The sequence below is a fragment of the Acyrthosiphon pisum genome, chromosome X (genome assembly GCF_005508785.2).
Source record: "Acyrthosiphon pisum isolate AL4f chromosome X, pea_aphid_22Mar2018_4r6ur, whole genome shotgun sequence".
Classification (NCBI taxonomy): domain Eukaryota; kingdom Metazoa; phylum Arthropoda; class Insecta; order Hemiptera; family Aphididae; genus Acyrthosiphon; species Acyrthosiphon pisum.
The window spans coordinates 71,475,942-71,497,264 of record NC_042493.1 but is presented as its reverse complement, the minus strand read 5'-3'; the positions used below and the strand labels follow the sequence as shown (position 1 = coordinate 71,497,264).

The 21,323-nt window shown below is 25.9% G+C and overlaps 2 protein-coding genes and 1 long non-coding RNA gene across 6 annotated transcripts; 1 reads left to right on the top strand and 2 right to left on the bottom strand.

Annotated features, from left to right (window-relative positions):
• Nucleotides 1-993: 993 nt before the first annotated feature.
• Nucleotides 994-7,070, bottom strand: LOC100159716 (synaptonemal complex protein 1). Of its 3 annotated transcripts, none has more exons than XM_008182011.3 (10): nt 6,418-7,070; nt 5,140-5,290; nt 4,915-5,053; nt 4,284-4,458; nt 2,630-2,735; nt 2,441-2,534; nt 2,195-2,377; nt 1,920-2,132; nt 1,712-1,860; nt 994-1,539 (listed from the first exon to the last, which is right to left on the bottom strand). In XM_008182011.3, the coding sequence occupies exons 1-10, from the start codon at nt 6,479-6,481 to the stop codon at nt 1,416-1,418; spliced, it is 1,398 nt and encodes a 465-aa protein (XP_008180233.1). In that variant the 5' UTR covers nt 6,482-7,070; the 3' UTR covers nt 994-1,415. The 3 variants fall into 3 exon arrangements, with proteins under 3 accessions (XP_008180233.1, XP_001952750.2, XP_029344795.1); XM_001952715.5 differs by having other exon boundaries at nt 2,630-2,738; nt 6,418-7,069; XM_029488935.1 differs by having other exon boundaries at nt 2,630-2,738; nt 4,915-5,082; nt 6,668-7,068.
• Nucleotides 7,071-7,986: 916 nt separating this feature from the next.
• On the bottom strand, nt 7,987-13,288 carry LOC100161764 (transforming growth factor beta regulator 1-like). Its single transcript, NM_001162656.1, is given in 7 exon segments — nt 7,987-8,236; nt 8,666-8,897; nt 8,970-9,115; nt 9,282-9,394; nt 9,699-9,761; nt 11,054-11,165; nt 12,940-13,288. Coding segments are annotated over 7 exon segments (876 nt in total). The 5' UTR covers nt 13,051-13,288; the 3' UTR covers nt 7,987-8,137.
• A 169-nt stretch (nt 13,289-13,457) lies between these two features.
• LOC103308519 lies at nt 13,458-15,842 on the top strand. Of its 2 annotated transcripts, none has more exons than XR_510460.3 (4): nt 13,458-13,582; nt 15,320-15,426; nt 15,506-15,614; nt 15,680-15,842. It is a non-coding gene; the product is annotated as an uncharacterized LOC103308519 (long non-coding RNA). The 2 variants fall into 2 exon arrangements; XR_001679009.2 differs by lacking the exon at nt 13,458-13,582 and adding an exon at nt 14,297-14,539.
• Nucleotides 15,843-21,323: the final 5,481 nt, after the last annotated feature.

The following is a 21,323-nucleotide window of genomic DNA, read 5'->3' as shown; positions in this document are numbered from 1 at the left end:
CGGTCTGAGCACTTCTATTATTTTTTTCTGGACAACCCTTATCACTTAGGGGTATGAAAAATAGATGTTAGCCGATTCTCATACCTACTGAATATGCATAAAAAATTTCATAAAAATCGGTCAAGCCGTTTCGGAGGAGTATCGAGACTAACACTGTGACACGAGAATTTTATATATTAGATAATATTTTAATATCACATTTTTTTTTTCATTATTATTTAACAGCGTATTGGTAAATACATATGTCTGTACAGAGTGTATTTTATGTCATTTTAAGCGGGTTTTTTTTTATGATTATGGATCGATGACATAGAATTACGTTAAAATGCAAAAAGACGTGTTTCTTTATTTTTAAAAGGCAATTTTTTTATAGCAATTTCAAAATTGTTAAACACGCAGGTGTACCAATAGCAAAATTGACTTTATTTTTTCAAATGGCAACTACTATATTTTTTAATGGATTCTGGTAAAACTTTTTTTTCTGAAAATTTTGATAGTCATATACTCATATCATCATTTTTGGTTCGCTAGTTTATTAACAATGGTCCTCTAAAGTTTAGTAAAATATGCATTGATATTTAATACTTTTATTTTAAATAATTGGTATAGGTTTAATTTACAAGAATTAAATATTTTTTTCTAATATATTATTTAAAATATTATTTTGACCATATTATATTTTTCAGTTATTAAAAAAATGTTTCATACATTATTATTAATTTTACAAAACAAATAATTAATTCGTACAATTTCTAGAAATTACAATTTCAATAATAAAATAAAATGAAAACTGTCATAAAAAGTTATTTCCTTATACATTAAATGTACAATATTTAATAAACAGGAGTGTACAAATTATATAGTGGCTCATGGCAGGCAATTTAAGTTATCAAAAATACCCTTAGTAACCAAGTTGATGGTTGTTACATTTATTTAGAATATTATTATAGTATTTTTAATAATATTTGTAAAAGATATATTGAGTATCAATGATTAAAATGTAAAATGTATATGTTTTATTCAATATGTAAAAAAAGTGCGGTCTTTTTCACATAGCATAATTAACAGCGGGTTAAAAATAAGGTTCCTGATACTAGTAAAATAAATTATCTTAATATTAACAAAGTAGTTTAGGTAGTATTTTGAACATATTATACTTGGATTTTATCTTATTTAACTTATTAATACAAGAACACTATGCTAAAAGAAATATTTTCTTTATTATTCATAATTTATTAGTAATAGTTAGTTGAAAGTCTGAAATACTACTATACATAATATATTATTCTCTATGGTACACATAACAAGTTTATTAAAATTTAGATTATCCACAAAAAACAATTTACAAAGTGTCTTTTACTAATCTATTTAGATATAAGTATCTAATTATTTACTCATTTATATACTTCAAGTTTTTAGTTTAAATAATTAGTGTTGGTCATATCATGCCGTAATTTACCTATATCATTTAAAAGTGTTCTTAATTTTTCTTCGTCGTGTTGCCGTTCTACTAATTGGTTAGTTAATATGTTTTGAATACTGAAAAATATTAAAAGTAGTAAGATAAAGTTTATTTTTTACAGATGTGTAAACTTAAATAAGATAATTTAAAAATTATCAGTTTATCGAGAATCTTATACTTAAGTTTTTAAATTTGAAAATATCAAATAAATTGTTTTCAAATATTAAATAATAAATTATAAGTATTTACTTTTGTTTATTGTTAAGTAAAAGATCATCAGTCTTAGTTCCATGAAATTTTGTATACATTTGATTTATTTTTCTCACAGATGCTATCCACCGCTCTTTGAAGAACATACATGACCTATTAGCTTCTTCGAGACTACTCTCTAAATTAGACTAAACATGATAATTATTTATTAGGTATACATAAAAAATTTTAAATTTAAATGACATACAATTTTTTCCTCTAATTCTTGTACATGCAAACCACAATTGTTATTGTACTTCAGTTCTTCATTTTCTTTTCTTAGTAAAGTATTAATTTTTTCTGATTCATACAATTTTTTTTTCAATTCAAAAATATTTTTACTTAGCTCATCATTTTTTTGTGCATTTGAAGACATTAATCCAATATATTTATTATCCATGCTATCTTTTTGACATGCTAACTACAATATTACAATATATTTAACTTCAACAGAAAAAAAAAATTAAAAAAATTTCATCATACTTCTAGTTCTTTAGCTGTTACAATTGCATCTCTTTCTTTCAACTTATCAGACATTTTGTCCAAATCCTTAGCTAATGCTTTACATTTTGACATAGCATAGGCAAGTTCCTCTTCAATGCGTTTTCTATCATTTGACCATTTATTGTTAAATTCTTTTAACAGTTGTTCTTCTTTCGCTTTCATCTGTTAAATATAATAAAAATACAGTTTTTTAAATATGATAAATTATATAAATAAAATAAAAACCTTTTCATTAAACAATATCATTTGTTTGTCTTTCCATTCTTCTAATTCTTCAATGTTTTTTTGTTGAACATCAACATCAAAATCTAATTCATTTCTAAAGCAAAATATAATTTATATATATATACATTCTTCACATATACAATATAATTTTAATAATATAATATCCTGATTAGTTTTGTCAAAACTTACTGGTATTCATGTTTTTCTGGTGAAATATCTATTTGTTCTAACATAATATTTACATCAGGATTTGGTAAATCGACTTCAATGTTTTCTTCATAATGTTTGTTGTCTTCTACTAAAATAACAATATTGTTATATACATGATGATCATAGCATTACAATACCTAACTCCTTTTAACTCTGAAAAAAATAATTTAGTGTATACGTTCTATACAATGTGTCCCATGAAGAAATGACTGTATGGCGTCATAATACCTTAAGTTATGAAAAAAAAACCCCTTTAAAAGCTAGGTTTTGCTTTTTTTTCAAATAAAACCAAATCTATTGCAATTTGCTAATGTACATTCAAAACTTTTCAACTTTTTTATTGTATTAACATCTAACATACACAATTAAACCAAAAATTAACAAATTCTTTTTATTAAATTAAAAAAAGGTAAAAAAAGTAGCATTTTTGAAAATTGTACAGAATAATAGCTATGCCCGTATGCATCGTCAATTATGTGACACATAAATAAACTATGCATTCAGACACTAGAGAACTATATTTTGTTTTCATATCTTCCATAATGTCCAAGTGATACTGCTTCTAAACGTGACACAACTTTCGTGATTGTAATTATTGTCCATTGACAATGTCCAACAAATAACATTGGTCAAAGAGCTTAGATGAGACATGTACTCACAAAGAGATACAATTAAGGAAAACAAAATGTTTAACATATTCTAGGTATTATTCTGGATAATAATAAAATATAAATAAAAACTGTAGTAAATACGAAGTTGATTGGAGTTTTACGCGATTCCCTTTCAAAAACGGTAATTGCTGGCTGGTCACTTCTTCACGGGACACATTGCATAATATATGTTGTACATTAAGATAGTAGTCTTGAAGGCCCTTGCCAATCACATCAAGTTGTCTTCAAAATTATGAAGCAACTGACAAAAATTAAAGTACTTTTAGTGGTTTAATTTAAAAATGTCAAGATTTTTGATTTGGTAAAGAAGTTAACTTTGCATCGGTCTGATTGTTACATTCAATTCTTTTAATAATTACAAGATATTTAATATAAAAAACTAAAAATGTTTATTCCCGTCAAGAATTTGCTAAGATTTAAAAAGGGCTCAGATCAATGTAAAATAATCTTGTTTATGCATTCAAACATCTTTACCTTTTTTTAAATCAAACCTTTGGAAATACTTAATTTTTTGCCAGGCGTATAATTATTTCATCCCCAAAAATTGGTTTTAAATATTTTGATCTAATAACTAAATTATATGTACAAGGGCGTGTTTAATATGTATAGTGTCAGTGATGGTTGGGAGCTGGGAAGTATACAGTATAAACACACTAATGATACACACAAATACGAGCTGTGACCGCAAGGAAGAAAGAATAGTATAAACAAGCTTCTTAAAAATTACACGTTTACAGGGATCTTAGACTGGTAACAATGTTTTAAGACTAGTTTGTTATAGTAGCAGTAATATTGATAACATTTTAATTTTATTATTATTTTATTATGCCATTAACATAAAATTACATTATCTACCCATTGGCTAAAAAATATTACATAAAAAGTAATTGTGTCAAAAAATATACTAAAGATTTGTGTAAATACAAATATAGTTGGTACATGATTATAGTATAATACTTTACTTTTTTTTAAAGAAGTATCACCATTTTTATTCTTATTATTTATGCATTTTGAGTATTTAATTTTTTCAGGTGATTTTCCAATAGCTTTATCATTTGAGTCTTCAATTATTAATGATAAATTAAGATCATAACTACAGTTTTTTGATCCTATTAATTTGTATGATAAATGTTCGATCTAAAATTTTGAATTTTGAAATTAAATTATAATTTCTTGATATTTAATAAACAATACGTTATTAAATAGTATATGCTAATGCAGAGGTATCCAACCAACGGCCCGGCAAGTTAATTAATATTATGCATATATAACATTGTTTTTAATTTATTATATTAATTAATTAATTTTTTCTTTTGTTGTTATTCGTAACATCTTATAATAGTCATTTAAACCTATATACTAAGTACTAACACTAACTTACAATAGAAAAACTCACTATGAAATAAAAGAAAGTATATAAACAAATATTCATTTTTTAAATAAATCTTATTTATTCTTCAATTTCTCAACAGCTCTATTCCTCTAAAAATGTTGGCCCTGCAATGCCATAGCGTAAAAAAACTGCCATAAAAAAAAAAAATGGTTGGAGACCCCTATGCTAAAGCATTGAAACTAGAAAACAGTATTACTTACCCGATCATTGGATGTTGGATTAATAGTTTGTGCACCTTTTACTTTTAATAAAAGATAACCTAGCTTTTCATTTGAACTAGATTTGTCTATTGGAATACGAAAGCACTCAACTCTTATAGATGTATTATCCATTTTTAATCTTAGGAAAAATAAAATTATCTTCATAAACTATTACAAGAAAATATGAAGTATTTTGTAGAAATAAATATAATTTTTGGTTTTTACTTTTTTAATGTAGCATTATCCATGTGCCATATAATATCTGAGGCAAATTTCAATTCATTTTTATTGACGGGGATTATAGCTGTTTGTAATGTTTGGTTCTTCAACGTTGCATAAATTACAATAGATCCTTTGACCAAACCAAATCCATAAGCTAAAAAGTATATATATTTTTAAATGTTGAATAATAAACATGAACAATTAATATTAATATTAATTACATTGATATGTTGAGAATATAAAATGTAATAATTATATTCATTATTGTGAATTAAATACATCTAATTAAAAATGAAAAACTCTTCTATTCAAACCATTTTTCTATTAATTTATGAAAATATGTTTTATTTATTTATTTTGTGATAGGTATCTCAAGCTAATTATTTAACTCTGTTCCAAATGTAAAAAAATGTATAATAAAAAGAAAATCCAGAAGAAAATCCTAATTAATTGAATATCATATTAAATTTAGGAATTAAATGATAACTTTAATTACTTCTGACTTCCAAGTAAGTACAACTATTTTCACTTCTATATGATGCTAATGCGGGTTAATGCAACTAATGCAATATTGGAGTTAGTTACTAAGGGCCCTTATTACAATAGTCGATCTCCGGTTAAACCACAGAATTTGGCCGGTAAAATCAGTTTAAGGGGTTAAGCGTAATTGAAGTGTTATTGACTATTGTAATATAGGTCCTAAAACCATCTTATTTTTAGATGCATGATTCATTAGGTTTATTGTGTTTAGAATGATATCAGAATTTATTCTATGTACTGATTATGAAGTTTATCAGGTATCTTAAATTGTGTATTTTACTATTGAAATATTATATACACAGTAAACCCCGAGGTAAACCCTCTTTATAATGGATCCACTATAGTACAAAAACAAATGCTACCTAGATATTATTCATTTCAGTAAACCAAATTATGTGAAAACTATAGACAGTCCTAGGTAGTAATTGGACGATGCTCGAGCAAAAATAAATAAGTTCAAAAACACTGAAAACACTGTTTTGATAAAACAAATTGTACAATGACTAATAACTTATTTCTTTTTTCTCATAGGTTTTATAAAAAAATGAACCTACAATTTGTTTAATTTTTTAATGCCAATCGATGGGAATTATAATAATCTAAAAGAATATTCAATAAAAAAAAAAAAAAAATAGTAAAAATGGACTTATTCCCTTTTGCTGGGCACCTTCCAATTATTCTACGGCCTCCAAAACTATCCAGGGACTATAGTGTCCTATTTCCAAAATGTAATGTTCCAACCTGAGTTTATTCTTAAAATTATCTTTTTATTCATGGGATCCAATCCTTGAAGTTGATTTGCCATGATTCTGTTTCAGAATGTTTTTGTTTATGTTATTTTTAAATGTATTTCATAATTTATTATTTTTATTTATATTTATTTGTATTAAACAGTCAAATTATTTTAAACATTTTCTGTAAACTAAAAATGGCAGGAAAATAAAAACTATTTTTCATCATTAAAAAAAGAAAACACGGATATCGGACTTACGGAATACGTTTGTCAATAGTCGAACGTCGGTTATAAAGTCGAGATAGATAAGAATACTTTTTTCTTATCACTTATCTATCCCGTCCAGCTTGATCCCGGCGTTTATTTATCAGCTCATCATCATATTATCATATTTTTAGAAAGAGATAGCTTACGACTTGTTCCATCATTCATTCATACTTCATACCAAGATTAAGAGGACGCTATACCCGCATATTGTGTTGTCTCCGTCTCCGTCTTATAAGTTACAAATGTACAACATAGCAAAAACTGTTTTTCGCAGGAAAGAACCGAGAAAGCTACAGTCAAAAACTCAAAACTAAGAAACGAGATTTTCACCACATAAAAAGGAGAACTTTGGCTTTGCAACGATGTTTTTACTTTTTTCATATCACTAACTGCCCGTGTCGTGTCGTGTAAAATCCTTTTTTCTGATTGGTTCACCAAAATGTGATAATAAAATATGATCGTGTCGACCACCACGATACCGCGATTACCGCGAAGTTGAATTCAACTTTTGATCGTGCTGGTCACAATGTTCACGCCTTGGTAGATTTGTTTACTGTTATCTTATATATATAATACCTATGGTATCTATTATATTTTGATTAGATACCAAGTTGGTATCGTCCTGATTCGGAATTCACAATTCACACGACACGACACGACACGACACGGGTAGTTGTGAACCCGCCTTTATACCTATGATGAAAAAAGTTCAGATTAAACAACCATGTTTGTGTTTTTCAAACTTGAAAAACATTTTTCATAAAGATGATATCAAAAAATTTAAATCAAAAGTGGCGGTGTTTTTATATGCTTCGTAAATTTATTATTCTCAGTTGTTGTTCAATTTGTAGTACAGTACTACCATTGATTATATAATCAACTACCTACATAAACTATTTCTTGCGTTTCATTGCCGACCTTTTAACCTCACAAATCCATACCTCATAAGTATTAGGTGTATTATTGTATAAGCAGGGTGTCTAGACTAGACTAAGTCTACAGCCTACGCCCTACAGAGATGTTTTAGTGGTGATTGTTTTGCTTGTCAGGCCTGGATCCAGGTCTGCTGTCTTTCAAAATTTCCCGCCCTATTTGTATTGTGCATTTCTGTTACACATACATCATATTATCTTAATGAAAAATAACAGAATTGGATTCGACATACAAAAAAATAGGTAAAACAAAGGAGATTATTGTTAATGGACCAGTATACAAAAGAAACAAAAATATTTAGATTATGATATCAATCTACTATAATATATTCATTATTATTGGTTGGTAGTTAAAAAAATATTTTTGGAAATACTGAATACACAAAAATTATGAATTGATTTATTTTTTGTTATTAACAATATAATAAATAGAATTGTATACACCTGTTTCATAAAATTATATTTACTATTTACTATATCACATTTTATTATACATTTAAGTGTAAAATTGGTTTTATTATAATTTTTCTTAATGTCTAGATCGAAATCTGTTCAATGTATTATGAAGACCTTCAAAACTCACAGCAGGATCACTTTCAGCCTTTACCTCTGCTTCATGATAATCAGACTGAAAAATATAAATTATTGTTATATACATAAAAAGTTCAATAATTTAAACTGTAGGATTAATTAAATAAAAATAATATATTCTAATCATAAAATAGGGTGGACACCAATTACTGTAAATCTATAGAATAATAATAAATAGTGTAATGGTTGATTTCTTTTAAAGCAAAGTTTTGCTTTTAACATGTTATCGTAAGTGGTACATATATTATCGATTTAAATTACAGGTTTATCGAACCCCGTAAAATGTAGATGGTTTAATTCTGTATATTATCGAGGTAATACTGTAATTATTTAAAAATAAAATATACGTGTAAAATAAATTAAATGATTACCACTGGTAGATAACAAAAAATATGCAACACGGTTTCTAATTCTTAGAAAATTATCTTAAATATAGTATCTGCAGCATAAAATATACATAAAATACCTGCAATTCTAATGGAATGTATCCCGTGCAAAATTTAGATTCTGGTGCTTCTTGTAATTTCATGCGTACTGGAGGTAAGGTCAATCCAAAAAATCTATCACCATTTCTATTTGCAGGTATTAAGTCTTCAGCGCCCAGCAATTTATTAATTAATGATATAAGATGACTATGACATTCATCAGTACTTAAGCCAGTCACTTTGAAATGTTTATCATGATCCATGATCTCAAATCTAAATTAAGAAAATAAATTACTCACGATTCTATAAGATATATAAGAACATGAAAAAAAAATGTTTATAAACCTAGGAGATGAACCGGCTTTTATAACTTTGCAATGATAAGTGCATTTAGAGAATATATTTCTGAAATGAGCATAAGTTCTTGTTGCATAAAATCCAGCTGGATAGATTGCACAGTCTGAATAATAAAACGGTGTATCATATACAATCTGAAATAAATAATACATTTTTTAATAGATAAATAGCATAATTATTAGGTATGAAAACATTTAAAATCAAAACCAAATATTAATATTTAAGTTTGTAAACACAGTAATATCTGGAGAGTGAGGATTAATTTATTTGGAAATAATTATCATTATGTGCTAAACTTACTTCTCCAAAATTATAAATAGTAACATTCCCACTAGTTATTGGTTCTTGGACTTCTATAATATTATTAACCTTTTTACGTTTAGCAGCAGGACGCCTTGGTTTAGGTGTTACACCTGTGAATAAACATTTAAAACCTTTAGTACAAAATTTAAATTTTTGGATAGGTACAAACTACTAGTTAATAGATTATAAACAAATAATATAAAAAAAAACATGAACTGACTAACATTCTTCCAAATAAAGTCCATGGTACACAATTAGGTATGACATTTATTTTCAATTGTATAGACATTCGTATGATAGTGAAGAATCTTCATACAATACAGTTTAAAGTATTAAATTAAATGTTATTAACTTATTTACATTTTATAAAATTAAATTTTTATTTTAAAAATGTTAAAGATTAAAAATACACACCATTGGTAGTTGCTTTTTTTCTTGGAGTTGCCTTTTTCACAGGGGCTATGTTTATAGGAGCATCTGAAAATAAATATAATTGGTGTAAGATTGTTACTTTATAATTTATATGACTATGGACTATCTAACACTGTTATTTTGTTAATTTGTTGATAAAAGACATTTATAAGAAATCAAATTTTTTTTTTTATATTTATGACGTGATTTTGTTCAGTTTTGATGAAAACAAATTCGGTATTGGTCTAGTTGACCCCTGCCAAGAAAATATTCCCCCCGCCACTCCGTTTTAGTTGATTCCCACCATTTAAATCTCTCGTGTTATCGATATTCTAGTCATTTGATATAGAATGTATATACTGCAGATAAGAAGGTACAAAATCACACACATTAGGTATTTGTATGCAATTCCCTAATTGAATACTTCCTAGATTCTTAATTGTCAGAGTTTAAGTGGCGAAGTAAACTAAACGGTCGTGATCCATTTAATGAAATTTTGAAGAACATAGCAGCATTTTTTATTATTTTCTGAATTATTATTAATATAAATTATATGTGAATGATATATATATTTTTTTTACGATTTATTTATTCATATATATTATGTATCTATAAATACCGAATGAATGTATGATAAATGATTTAAATGATTTTCTTACTTTTCTTATGAATTATTAAATTATAATAATATTTAATTACATATTAAATTATTGATTATTGACTAGAACATTGAAAACACGAGAGATTTAAGTGGTGGGCATCAACTAAACCTGAGTGGCGGGAGAATATTTTCTTGGCAGGCATCAACTAGACCAGCACCGTTAATTCTAACAGTTGGATTTCATGTGATAAATTGTTTAAAATAGAAAAAAATTAACTTAATTTTATATATTGAGTAAATTTAATACACAAATTTACTAATAAAAATATATTTAATATTATTTCTTAAACTTATTAAATTAGTTATTTATTTAGTTGATATGTATACAATTAAATTAAGTTAATAAAAATTACTATGAAGTTAAAAAGTGAACTGTGGAGATACATTTACCAAACTTTCCATTTAAATTAATATTATCAGATAACACAACAACACTGATTTCTTGCATAGAAATCAATTATATGATTTATGATAATTAATTATTGTTATGTTTTATATTTATAATTTGTAGCTTTTGCCATTGATTATGAATACAGTATTATTAGAACTCATAATCAATGATATTAATTGAAATTTAACTAAATATTGTAACTACAAAATGTTTGCCCCTATGTGGCCTAAGGTTAAATATGCTACTGAATTCAATAATTTTGTTTGTATCTATATAAAATGGTTAATACAATTAAGATTTAATTACCTAATTGAGGTTCAAATATATTTAACTTTTTAGTTAAAAACTTGCATTCTTCTCGGACAATTAATAACTTTTCTTGATTTTGTGATATTTCATCACAAAGGGCAGCATTTTCCTTAAATTAATATAGAAAGTAATTATAATTAAATAAAAAGTATTTATGATAAAACTATTGGATACACCTGTTAAAAAATTAATTGAAAAATAAAAGGCACAAAAAAAGAAGTTATAGATACTATTTAAATAAATAATTTTATGAATTTATCTTATTTACTAATATGAATATGTATGTTACAGGCAAAGTATTTAATTAGGATTAATAATATTGGCATAATGCTGTCATTGTGTGCAACTAACAATTTAAGTGTTTAAGGCTGGACAATATTTATTTTTAATTCACAATATTAGGTACCTATATCATTTTTTGGGTTTTTATAGATTTTTAATCAATTGTTTTTTAAGCTTATTTTTTGATTTTAATAGCATATTTCAAAATACCTAAGGTTATATTACAAAGCATAAAACGTCCGTAAATTCTATTAAATTCTGCATTTTATTAAATTGTTATTTATTTTTAAATGCATCATTATTAATTTTATAAGAAATTTTGTGTAACAGTCATTGAAATTGTTTAAATTTTTATGTTGTAAATAAATAAAATTTTTTATAATAAAATAAGTTATCACCCGTACATTATATAATACCTATATCATACACAGTGTTGGGTAAGTTACTTTTAAAAAGTAATTAATTTACTTTACTCGTTACTCAAATAAAATTGTAATGAAATTACTTTACTTTTCAAATAGAAAAGCAACTCATTACTTTCTCGTTAAATTTCTTGGCAATTATCTTTTGCAGGCAAATTGAACAAGCAAATTTTTTATAAAACCTGTATTGTTAATAGGATCATATAAAATTTAGTCTTCCACACAATCTATATTCATAGGAAACCTATTTAAAGTAATAATTAATTTAATTAACTGTTCTCATGATTTACGATGTAATTAGACATTTCCCCGGACATTTCAAATATCAAAACCATTGAAAACTGAATTGTGCCGAGTTAAAATTAAATTTATATACATATTAGATTGGTAAACATAATAATACCCGCATTATACATATTATATTTTTTTCAATTCACAATAGATAGGTAGGTACTTAATAATTTGAAACTGTAACGCGTTATTCGCTATAGAAATTAATTTTCAAAAGTAATTTCCATTACATTTTGTTACTTGGAAATAATTCTAATGAAATTACGTAACGTGTTACAAGCAAAGTAACGCCGTTACAGTAACGCGTTACTTTCGTTACGTTACTACCCAACACTGATCATACCACCATTAAATATACATGTCTCAATACAAATTTCTTACAGAATTTAGAACAAAGTTTATTTTTCCAAGCACTTTTACACTATACCCGGGCAAAGAAGGAAATACAAGGTTTGAAAATGTCTTAGTTTTCCAGTAACATACATATCACATTTAATTTAAGCACAATAGAACTAATTAAGAAGGTCTTTAACCCGTCGTTAATCATTTTGGAGGATATAACCTTTCAGTTGTAACTTGAAATTGTCAACCGCTATATATTTAAGAAACTTAATGAAAAAATAATTAAATGATTATTTAATGAAGGTAGTGAAGGTTTATAAATGAGATTAGTAGTGTAATATTGGTTAATATGACCGGAATAATTTGAAATAAATTTCTAAATATATTAAATTAGTTGTGATATTCTGATTATAAGGTATGCTAAAGTTCAGATACCTATGTGTGAAAATAAATGTTAAGTACTTAGAAGATATTTTTAATAAATTTTGGTTGTTTCGACGATAAAGCGACTAACGACGGATTAACAATGATACTGAGTGTACTTACGAAAACCATATCTTTGATAACCTTCTTTAACTTTTTACATTTGATACCGTATCTACTACTAGGATTAATAATATTATTAATCCAGACATTTCGATTATCCACCGGATACATTGTAAAATCTCAAGTTCACTTATAAATTTACAATAGGTTTCGAAATAATCACAACTGATCGGGTAAGTTTACGAAGAACAAAATCAGAGGTGATAATCGGTATTAACTATGAAGGTAACAATTTAAGGATTTGGATGGTAAAAAACAATCAATTAGCAAATTTTTAGCCATTAGAAGTATTAAAAATTTAAAATGTAGAAAATAATTTAATATTTGTGCCTTGTGGTTACTGATTAATGATTATAGCATAAGATAATGAACAAAATATTATTATATTTTATAGATACCAATCTGGTTGATACCATAGAATAATGTTGTAATCTGTGATTATTTCATGTTATCTGTGATACTACGATGTAGATGATAATATTATTTATCATGAAGATTAAAGATAATTATTCAAAAATAAATATACCTAATTATTATTTTAATATTTTATTATTTTCCATAATATTATAATATTATTTATATTATTCTAATTTCTTGCACAATGTTATTTATGCATTATATAGTGACGGCTGTTGTATCTAAGGTACTAAATTAACCAATAATAAAACTTATAAAGTGCTCTATTCTATCTACTGATTCTTAAATCTTTATACTGATTTTACTTCTGCTTCTATAGTTCTATCAATCCGAGATCGTGGTTAATAGTTTTTGTGTACACATACTTGGTGACAACTTTGAACCATATTTTTGGTCTTTTTTACGTTTATGACAGCTATGCTGTTATGGCGATATGCAATATTTTATGAATTATGATAATGTTTTCAAAGTTATAATAATGTTATAATGTATAAGCTATATTGTAGTAACAAACCTACATTAATTTTTAGTTATTACATTATTTACTTTACATAATATTTATTAAACTTAAGAGGATGTCAGCGCACTATTTATTTTCTCTCTCTGGCCCACACACAACATAGACATAACGCATTCAGAATCATTTTTTCTATGTTTTTAAGTTATCTTAGAGTAAAATCACCCATTATGAAAAAGATGGAGAATAATATTTTTGAGGGAATGACTTATACATTTTATATTTTATTGTTATTTGACTTTAAAAATAAAATAAAAATGTTGTAACTTTGAATTATGTTTAAATTGTTTTGAGACAATATTTAGACAAATCGATATGTCATTTTCTCAAAAATATTATTCTCTATCTTTTTTGTAATAGGTTATTTTACTCTAAGATTAATTAAAAACATAGAAATATTATAATAATATTTTGTATTATTTTAAATTTCCAATCAGAATTTTCATAACAGCAATATATATCTGGATACCTTGATATAATATATCCTTTTATAGAATTAAAAATACTGAGATTAGGAACTATTGACGTTATAAACTATATTGTTATTGATCAAAAAATAAAATAAACTGTTATGGCGTTATTAAATACTGCTTGGCACTTTCATTTGTTTGATTCTTTTTCGGATATACATATTTTTCATCACTGTTATTTTACCAGTTAGTATACGTACGTATAAGTGATATTCAATTTTAATTATTTTTAAGTCTGTTGAGTAATGTGAGTCAATGTCTAACACATGCGTTTTAGAATTGCCTTAAAATTAAAATTCTAAATCACATAAAATTAGATTACTTTTAGACATTTATTGATTTATCTATGAGATTTTGTTATTTAGACAACTTAGCAAAATTATGACAAATTGGTTTAACTGATTATAACTTGTAGTGGTCTTTAATCTAAGTTATTGCACCTAACTTCTATCCCATTTGACATTACACATCGGCTTATATGCAAAACAATTGATCATTTTTCATCAATATTATGAATTGTTCCATTTTTTTGATAGACTAACTCAATAGTATTGTATCAACTATCATTTATTGTTTTATTCAACCAGTACTATACAAAGATTGTCGGAGATTGAACCAATTTTGTTCCTGTTCTCACAGTTAACAAAAATTAATAAATTGACTGTAATTGAGAACTGTTTTTGAATGAAACACGAGCTATATTACAATATTATACATTATTTTTTTATAGAATTTACCTAGTTAATACAAACAGAATTCTTTAATTTGATATTCATGTCCATATTTCTTTCTGATAAAGTACATATATCTTAGGCTATTTTCTATATTCATTTTTTGATAAAACGTCCTGCCATTTTTATATTTTATATTTGTCAATATGTATTGTTGTCTGTAGTATTTTGTACTTTAAAAAACTGATGCAAATATTTTAAAAATTATTTTTGTGTTTTATAATAAATTAACATATTTTTTCCAGAAACCCAAATCATCTCGTGGCACAGTTTGATATGTATCCGCAGGCATTGGTTGAATATTAAAAAAATCAAATGCTGTGGCAAATTATAAAATTTAAAAAAATGCAAGGTAATATTGTATTCTAGCTTTATATATTGCTATGTAAACATTTAATCAGTAATAGTGTAATACAATAATTATTTTATAGATTGATTCATATCTATTCATGCTAGAAGGAGGAGTATGCAATTATTACAAGATTCAAGCATATAAAAGTAAACAAAAGATATTATACGCAATATGGTGTCAATCAACAGGTAATTTTTTAAAACAAATATATTACAAATTATTAGATAGAATTAAAATTCAATTTTTTTTATAGATGAAAAACTTGACATACATATTTACTTAAATACAAAGGCTGATTCATAAAAATAAAAATATCAGCCACTATTTACTGCAAACCATGGCCCATAGACAACTTTATGGAGAATATAACAGACAAATTGAAAAGTACTACATAATAAAGTATTTTAAAAATTAAATTTATTGTTTTTTTACTATTGGTTTGGGATATATTTTTTTTTTACTGAGAGTTAATACAAAAACTCTGGGAAAAGTAAATTTATACAAATATAAATATTCATATAAATTATATATTTAAATATTTCATATTATCTATATTATTATGTGTATAATTATTAGAAAAATTAAAAATACACTAACTTATTTTACAATTGTCAACTCTATACTCTATTCAAAATAAGACAGTGACCAGGTGGCGACCAGTTTTCGTCGGGCGGCGGGCAGACATATGGTCAGATGCCGTCCCCACTACGGCGACGCATCAGGTGCTGCCATGGAACAAAGCCAAGCCCATGCGCACAACTCGGCCATATGTTTATACTTTTATAGTTGTATAAAAAAATATGTGGAGTACCCAAACATTATATTAGATTCTGAGCGGAACGAGGAAGCTATTGGTTTTACAATGGTGTTTATTTTTTTTTTTTTATATCCTGTATAAAAAATTTCTACCAGAAGGATTGCTTGGATTCCAACATAATATAGTACCTTATCTTTTAGAAAATTGGATCAAGATGGTACTTTAGAGAGGTCATTTTTCAATTTTCTCAAAAGTTATTAAATGCCACGGGAAAAACTATCATAAATCATAATATACAACATTTTCCAAAAGCTTTTTTATCAATATTAAAGATTAAACCAGGGATGAAAAACATTTTTCATTTTTTTGTTTTCATTTTTGTTTATTGATTTAAAAAATATGACTTTTGTTTAACGTTTTTAATAACGTTATTTTTTTATTGTTTTCAAATAACGTTTTTAAAAATATTGTTTTAAATTTTAAATCAAAATTATAATTTATATGAAAATTAGAAAATTCTAAATTTCAAGTTCAAAGGTTTTTGAATTTTAAAAGTGCATTGGTAAAGACTAAAGATTATAGACATTAAGTGAAACACTATTTCAGATTTCTAGAGTAAATAACTAAATAATAAAAACCATCCTGAACATACAATTGTATAAATAAAATAAAAATATAAAATAGATACATTAAAGTACATCAAAGAATCAAAATAAAAAATTTGCTCTTACGCATTGAAACAAATAATAAATAGTAAGTACAAAATTAAGATAAACAGTGATAAAAATAAAATTTATTGTCATCAATTATTAGTTATCAGAATTATAATTTTTCGATAACATGTATTTTTTTTTCGCATATAATAATTTATTTTTGTTTTAGTTATTATATTTTTTCTATTTTTCGGATTTTCGTTATCATTTTACATTTGTCTATTGTTTTTGTTTTATTTATTGTTTTTTTATTTTATCTTTTTTTGTTAAATAACATTTTCAAAAACGTTTTCCATCCCTGGATTAAACATATTAATTATTGTTCTTACTATTATGAGTATTTATACAAAATAAGAAAAAATTATTAAAAAATAGATTAAATGTGGTGTAACATTTTAAAGTGAGATTGTTTAAAATTTAGTTTATGTAAAAAACATTGATCAAAAAAGTGTTTAAAAACCCTGAAAAGGTGCTGGGCTGTATATAAGGTTTTATTAATCATCATTTAGTAGGTCATTAATGGATTTGTTAAATTTAAATTTAATGATAATATTATGAAAAATAATTCTGAGCTAATTAGGTCAGCCAGTCAATGTTTTTCTATGGATATTATAACAAATATTTTAAATTGCTATTAGTAATTTATTTTTAAATTAGGTAGGTTGAATTAATTTTTACTAAACATAAAGTCCATATTAAATTATAATATAAACTTAGAACTTAGAAGTCAATATTGATATATGGACTTTCTTGACATTTGAACTGTATTAAATGTTAAAGCTTTCGTTTTAAAAAAAAAAAAATTGAATGCATTTTTAACTAAAAAATTTAAAGCAATTGAAATCAAAAAAATATGACTGTTTTTTTATATTTTTAAATTGTTATAAAAACAACTTAGGTATGTGTGATCTTTTTTACATTTTCAAGCTTTTTGACGAAACCTAAAATGTTTTATCAATATTTTAAAAAGAAAATTATTAAAATATTAACTAACAAGTTGGAAGTCTAAATAAACTACTTTTACCATTCTTTGAGTTGTATATTCATTTAGGATATTTTCGTGAAAAAATTTGAGCCACATCTTTCTTTTAATTTGACGTTTGCAGACTGCAGATCATAAATCGATCATACTTTTCTCTGACATTAGAATCTTATATATTTTCAATTCGTTTAATGTAGAAAATTGTGAATAATTGTATGGTTCCGTTTAATTTTGTTAATAGATAGCGCCAGTGAATTATATTCGAACTATTTTACTTCAGTGAGGCAAAACAATTTTCAGTTTTCGAGTTCAGAATGTTACTTGTTTTAAAACTTATCATTATTAATAAATTATTAATTTTGTGTAACAATAGTGTTACCAATAACTTTGATGGATTGTTTTATTTTTGATTTAGTGGGTAGAACCATAGTGTTTTTACGGGATTTATACGACATTAGGGTGACTAGTGGCGTTGCCAGGGATGGCAGAGAGGCCATGCCCCCTCATCGACCGTATTTGTATTATTGTTTTTTTATCAGCACGTCCATAGAGTATAAAAAAGTATATTTTTTTTTCAAAAAGTCTTTTATTTTAACATTATTTAATATTACCTATAGCGATAGAAATGTCTATTATCTATAGCTGTGGCACCTGCCAGTGACGCTGACACAGTGCCACCTAGTACGGTTACAAACGTAAGTGTGGTGATATTATGACATAGTATCACCACTTAACAACACGTCTCAATGTTACAAATTGTTTTGTCTTGGCAATCAACCGTGAATTTTATATAATAGTATGATCCTTGCGGTAACCGCCCGCGCTTGCATTTCAATTTAAAGTATGAATAGTAATATACTAATATCTAATAGTACCTACCTACCTATTGAAAAATGTTATGAAAATGCATTTTTTTATTTCCAATAATATGGTTTATTGAGTGGTTTAAGAGCTATGTCCAATATTCTAGAAGAGAAGTTAATTTTTGACTGTATAGAAGTCAATTTTCGATATTTTAATTAAGTACTATAAATAAAAACCGTGTCTATGGACTATGAATTTTTAATATGTTTCAACTGTAAATAATATATTAAGAGCCTTGTACCTATTATATTTTCAAGCTTTTTGAACCAATGAAAAAATGTTATTGACATTTATAGATACAACAATTTAAAAATTAAAAAAACATATCATAATATGTAAAATCAATACATTCATTGCTTTGTTCAGAATCTAAAATTTAAAAGTACTTGGTACTTATATGTAAGTACTTCTTTAAAAACCTTTGAAATTAAATATTTAAACGAAGTATAACGATTTTAGTTAATTTGTTGTGAATCAATATTATTATTATTGGGAAATGGGAACTTGAAACTATTGGAATATATAAAGTTTATTTTATATTTTATACACACAATGACAATTTCAATTTTAATGTTTTCGCCAAAAATTAATTTAACCTACCGTATACCGTATACCTATCGTATATGGCGTATTACCACTAGGAAATATAAAACACTATATACCTGTATTAAGAATGACCGCTCAGAGCCTCAGAATCGTTTTTCGTACGCAATGAATTATATCGTTAATTATATAGTTTTTCGTATTTCCTATCATTGAATTCAAATTTCAAATACATTTCAGTAACTCGATGTAAAAGTCACTTACTCGATGAAGAGATGCACTTGACACCTATACTGTAGTATACCTTTAGTATACCTACCTACTATACAGCTAGGCAGTGATTAGTACATACTTTCCTCCGTTATTAGCTTATAACTAAAAATGTTGGTCCCTACCTATATAATATTTTACAGTGATTATAGAAATACTTGAACTTTAACTTTTTAAACCCGTCACCCTGCAGCCTTGGTAAGTACCTACTACCTATCATTTTTTTTTCTTTGCATGGCCGAATATAATATAATATAATAATAATAGCATACGAATAATATGAATATCGAGTACCTATTGCATTATACCTACTATTATAGTTAAACTCGTAGATTATCTCCTCCTTATAGTTAACTACACATTTAATATAATATGCAGGTAGACAATGTCATATTATACAATGCTGGCGTGTCTGTAACATACTAACACAACTACCTATTACAAGTCATGATATTTAATATGATCTTTATTCACTAAACAATTACTGGTTAGGTTACATGCACACAATTATAGTTTATAGTCTAGAAAAATCTAAGTATTATTGTACTTATTACATTTGTCATTTAGGAGTTATTTACACATAATATTTCATTTTGTATACTTCGTATATTAACAAATAAACTGGTTGATTTACACAGAAAATATTGTCTATGCAATTATCGTTTAACTTATACCGTAGCCATTTAGGTGTAACCATTTTTATGAATGTAGGTAGTATATAAATCGCAGACCATGGGCTTTCTCATGGTGGTGGTTGGGTAGGATATGGAGGATAGATCCCTCCAATGGGTTTTTTTTTTGTGCTAAAATTCTCTCCCTTACTTTACACTTAATTTGGATATCCCCCACCCTAACGAAAAATTCTGAGAATGCCACTGTTGCGGTAAAGCACGATTCCGTACGTTTTACCTTATATTTTAATCAAAGAATGGATTGTCAAAATGACCACCAAAACAAATCGATTTTCTTTGTTATGTTGCCATTTATTATTTTCAATAATATATATAAATTGTATGTTCAATATCGGTTTTTATTTGTATAATATTACAGTACCATTGATAATGAATCGACCAGACACAGCATGATAATGAGTGCAACGAGATATTTCCCCCTAATAGGTAATATAAATTTGTTCAATTTTTACCCTCGCAATAACGAATTTAAATGTAAATCAGGATTAACGTGATATAAGCCGATACTTATTGAGATTGAGTTATACCAGGGGTTTTCCCTTTTCCGAAGTAATAAACTTCATTTTCCATATAGACTATTTCAAAATTTAATTTCTATAACGCAATTTATACACAAATTTACGTGGTTACTGACTGGTGACTAGGTAAAATGTATAACTTGTACAAAGCGATAATTAAGATATGATATCTTATGATTCAAGAAAAACTTATCTGATACCTATATATCAGTGGCGTATTTAGGAATTTTGATAGGGGGGGGATGAAATATATAATAATAGGTACCTACACTCAATAAATACGAATATAATATACAATGTTAAAATCCTCTAACTTGTTGAGTTTAGTGTGGATCGAGGTGAAATAAGAATTAACATAAATTGTATAGTACCTAATAGCATTTATTATAAATTCATACTAACGACAATCCCGTGTTCAATACGATAAACAAAAAAAATAGTTATAATACAAAATCCTGTTTTCTATTTTTTTAGATGCTCAGTCCATCGATAAGCTTATCTGGCATGATTATTGTATTGACCGGTGACATGCAAATAAAGCCAATACATTAAGAGGAC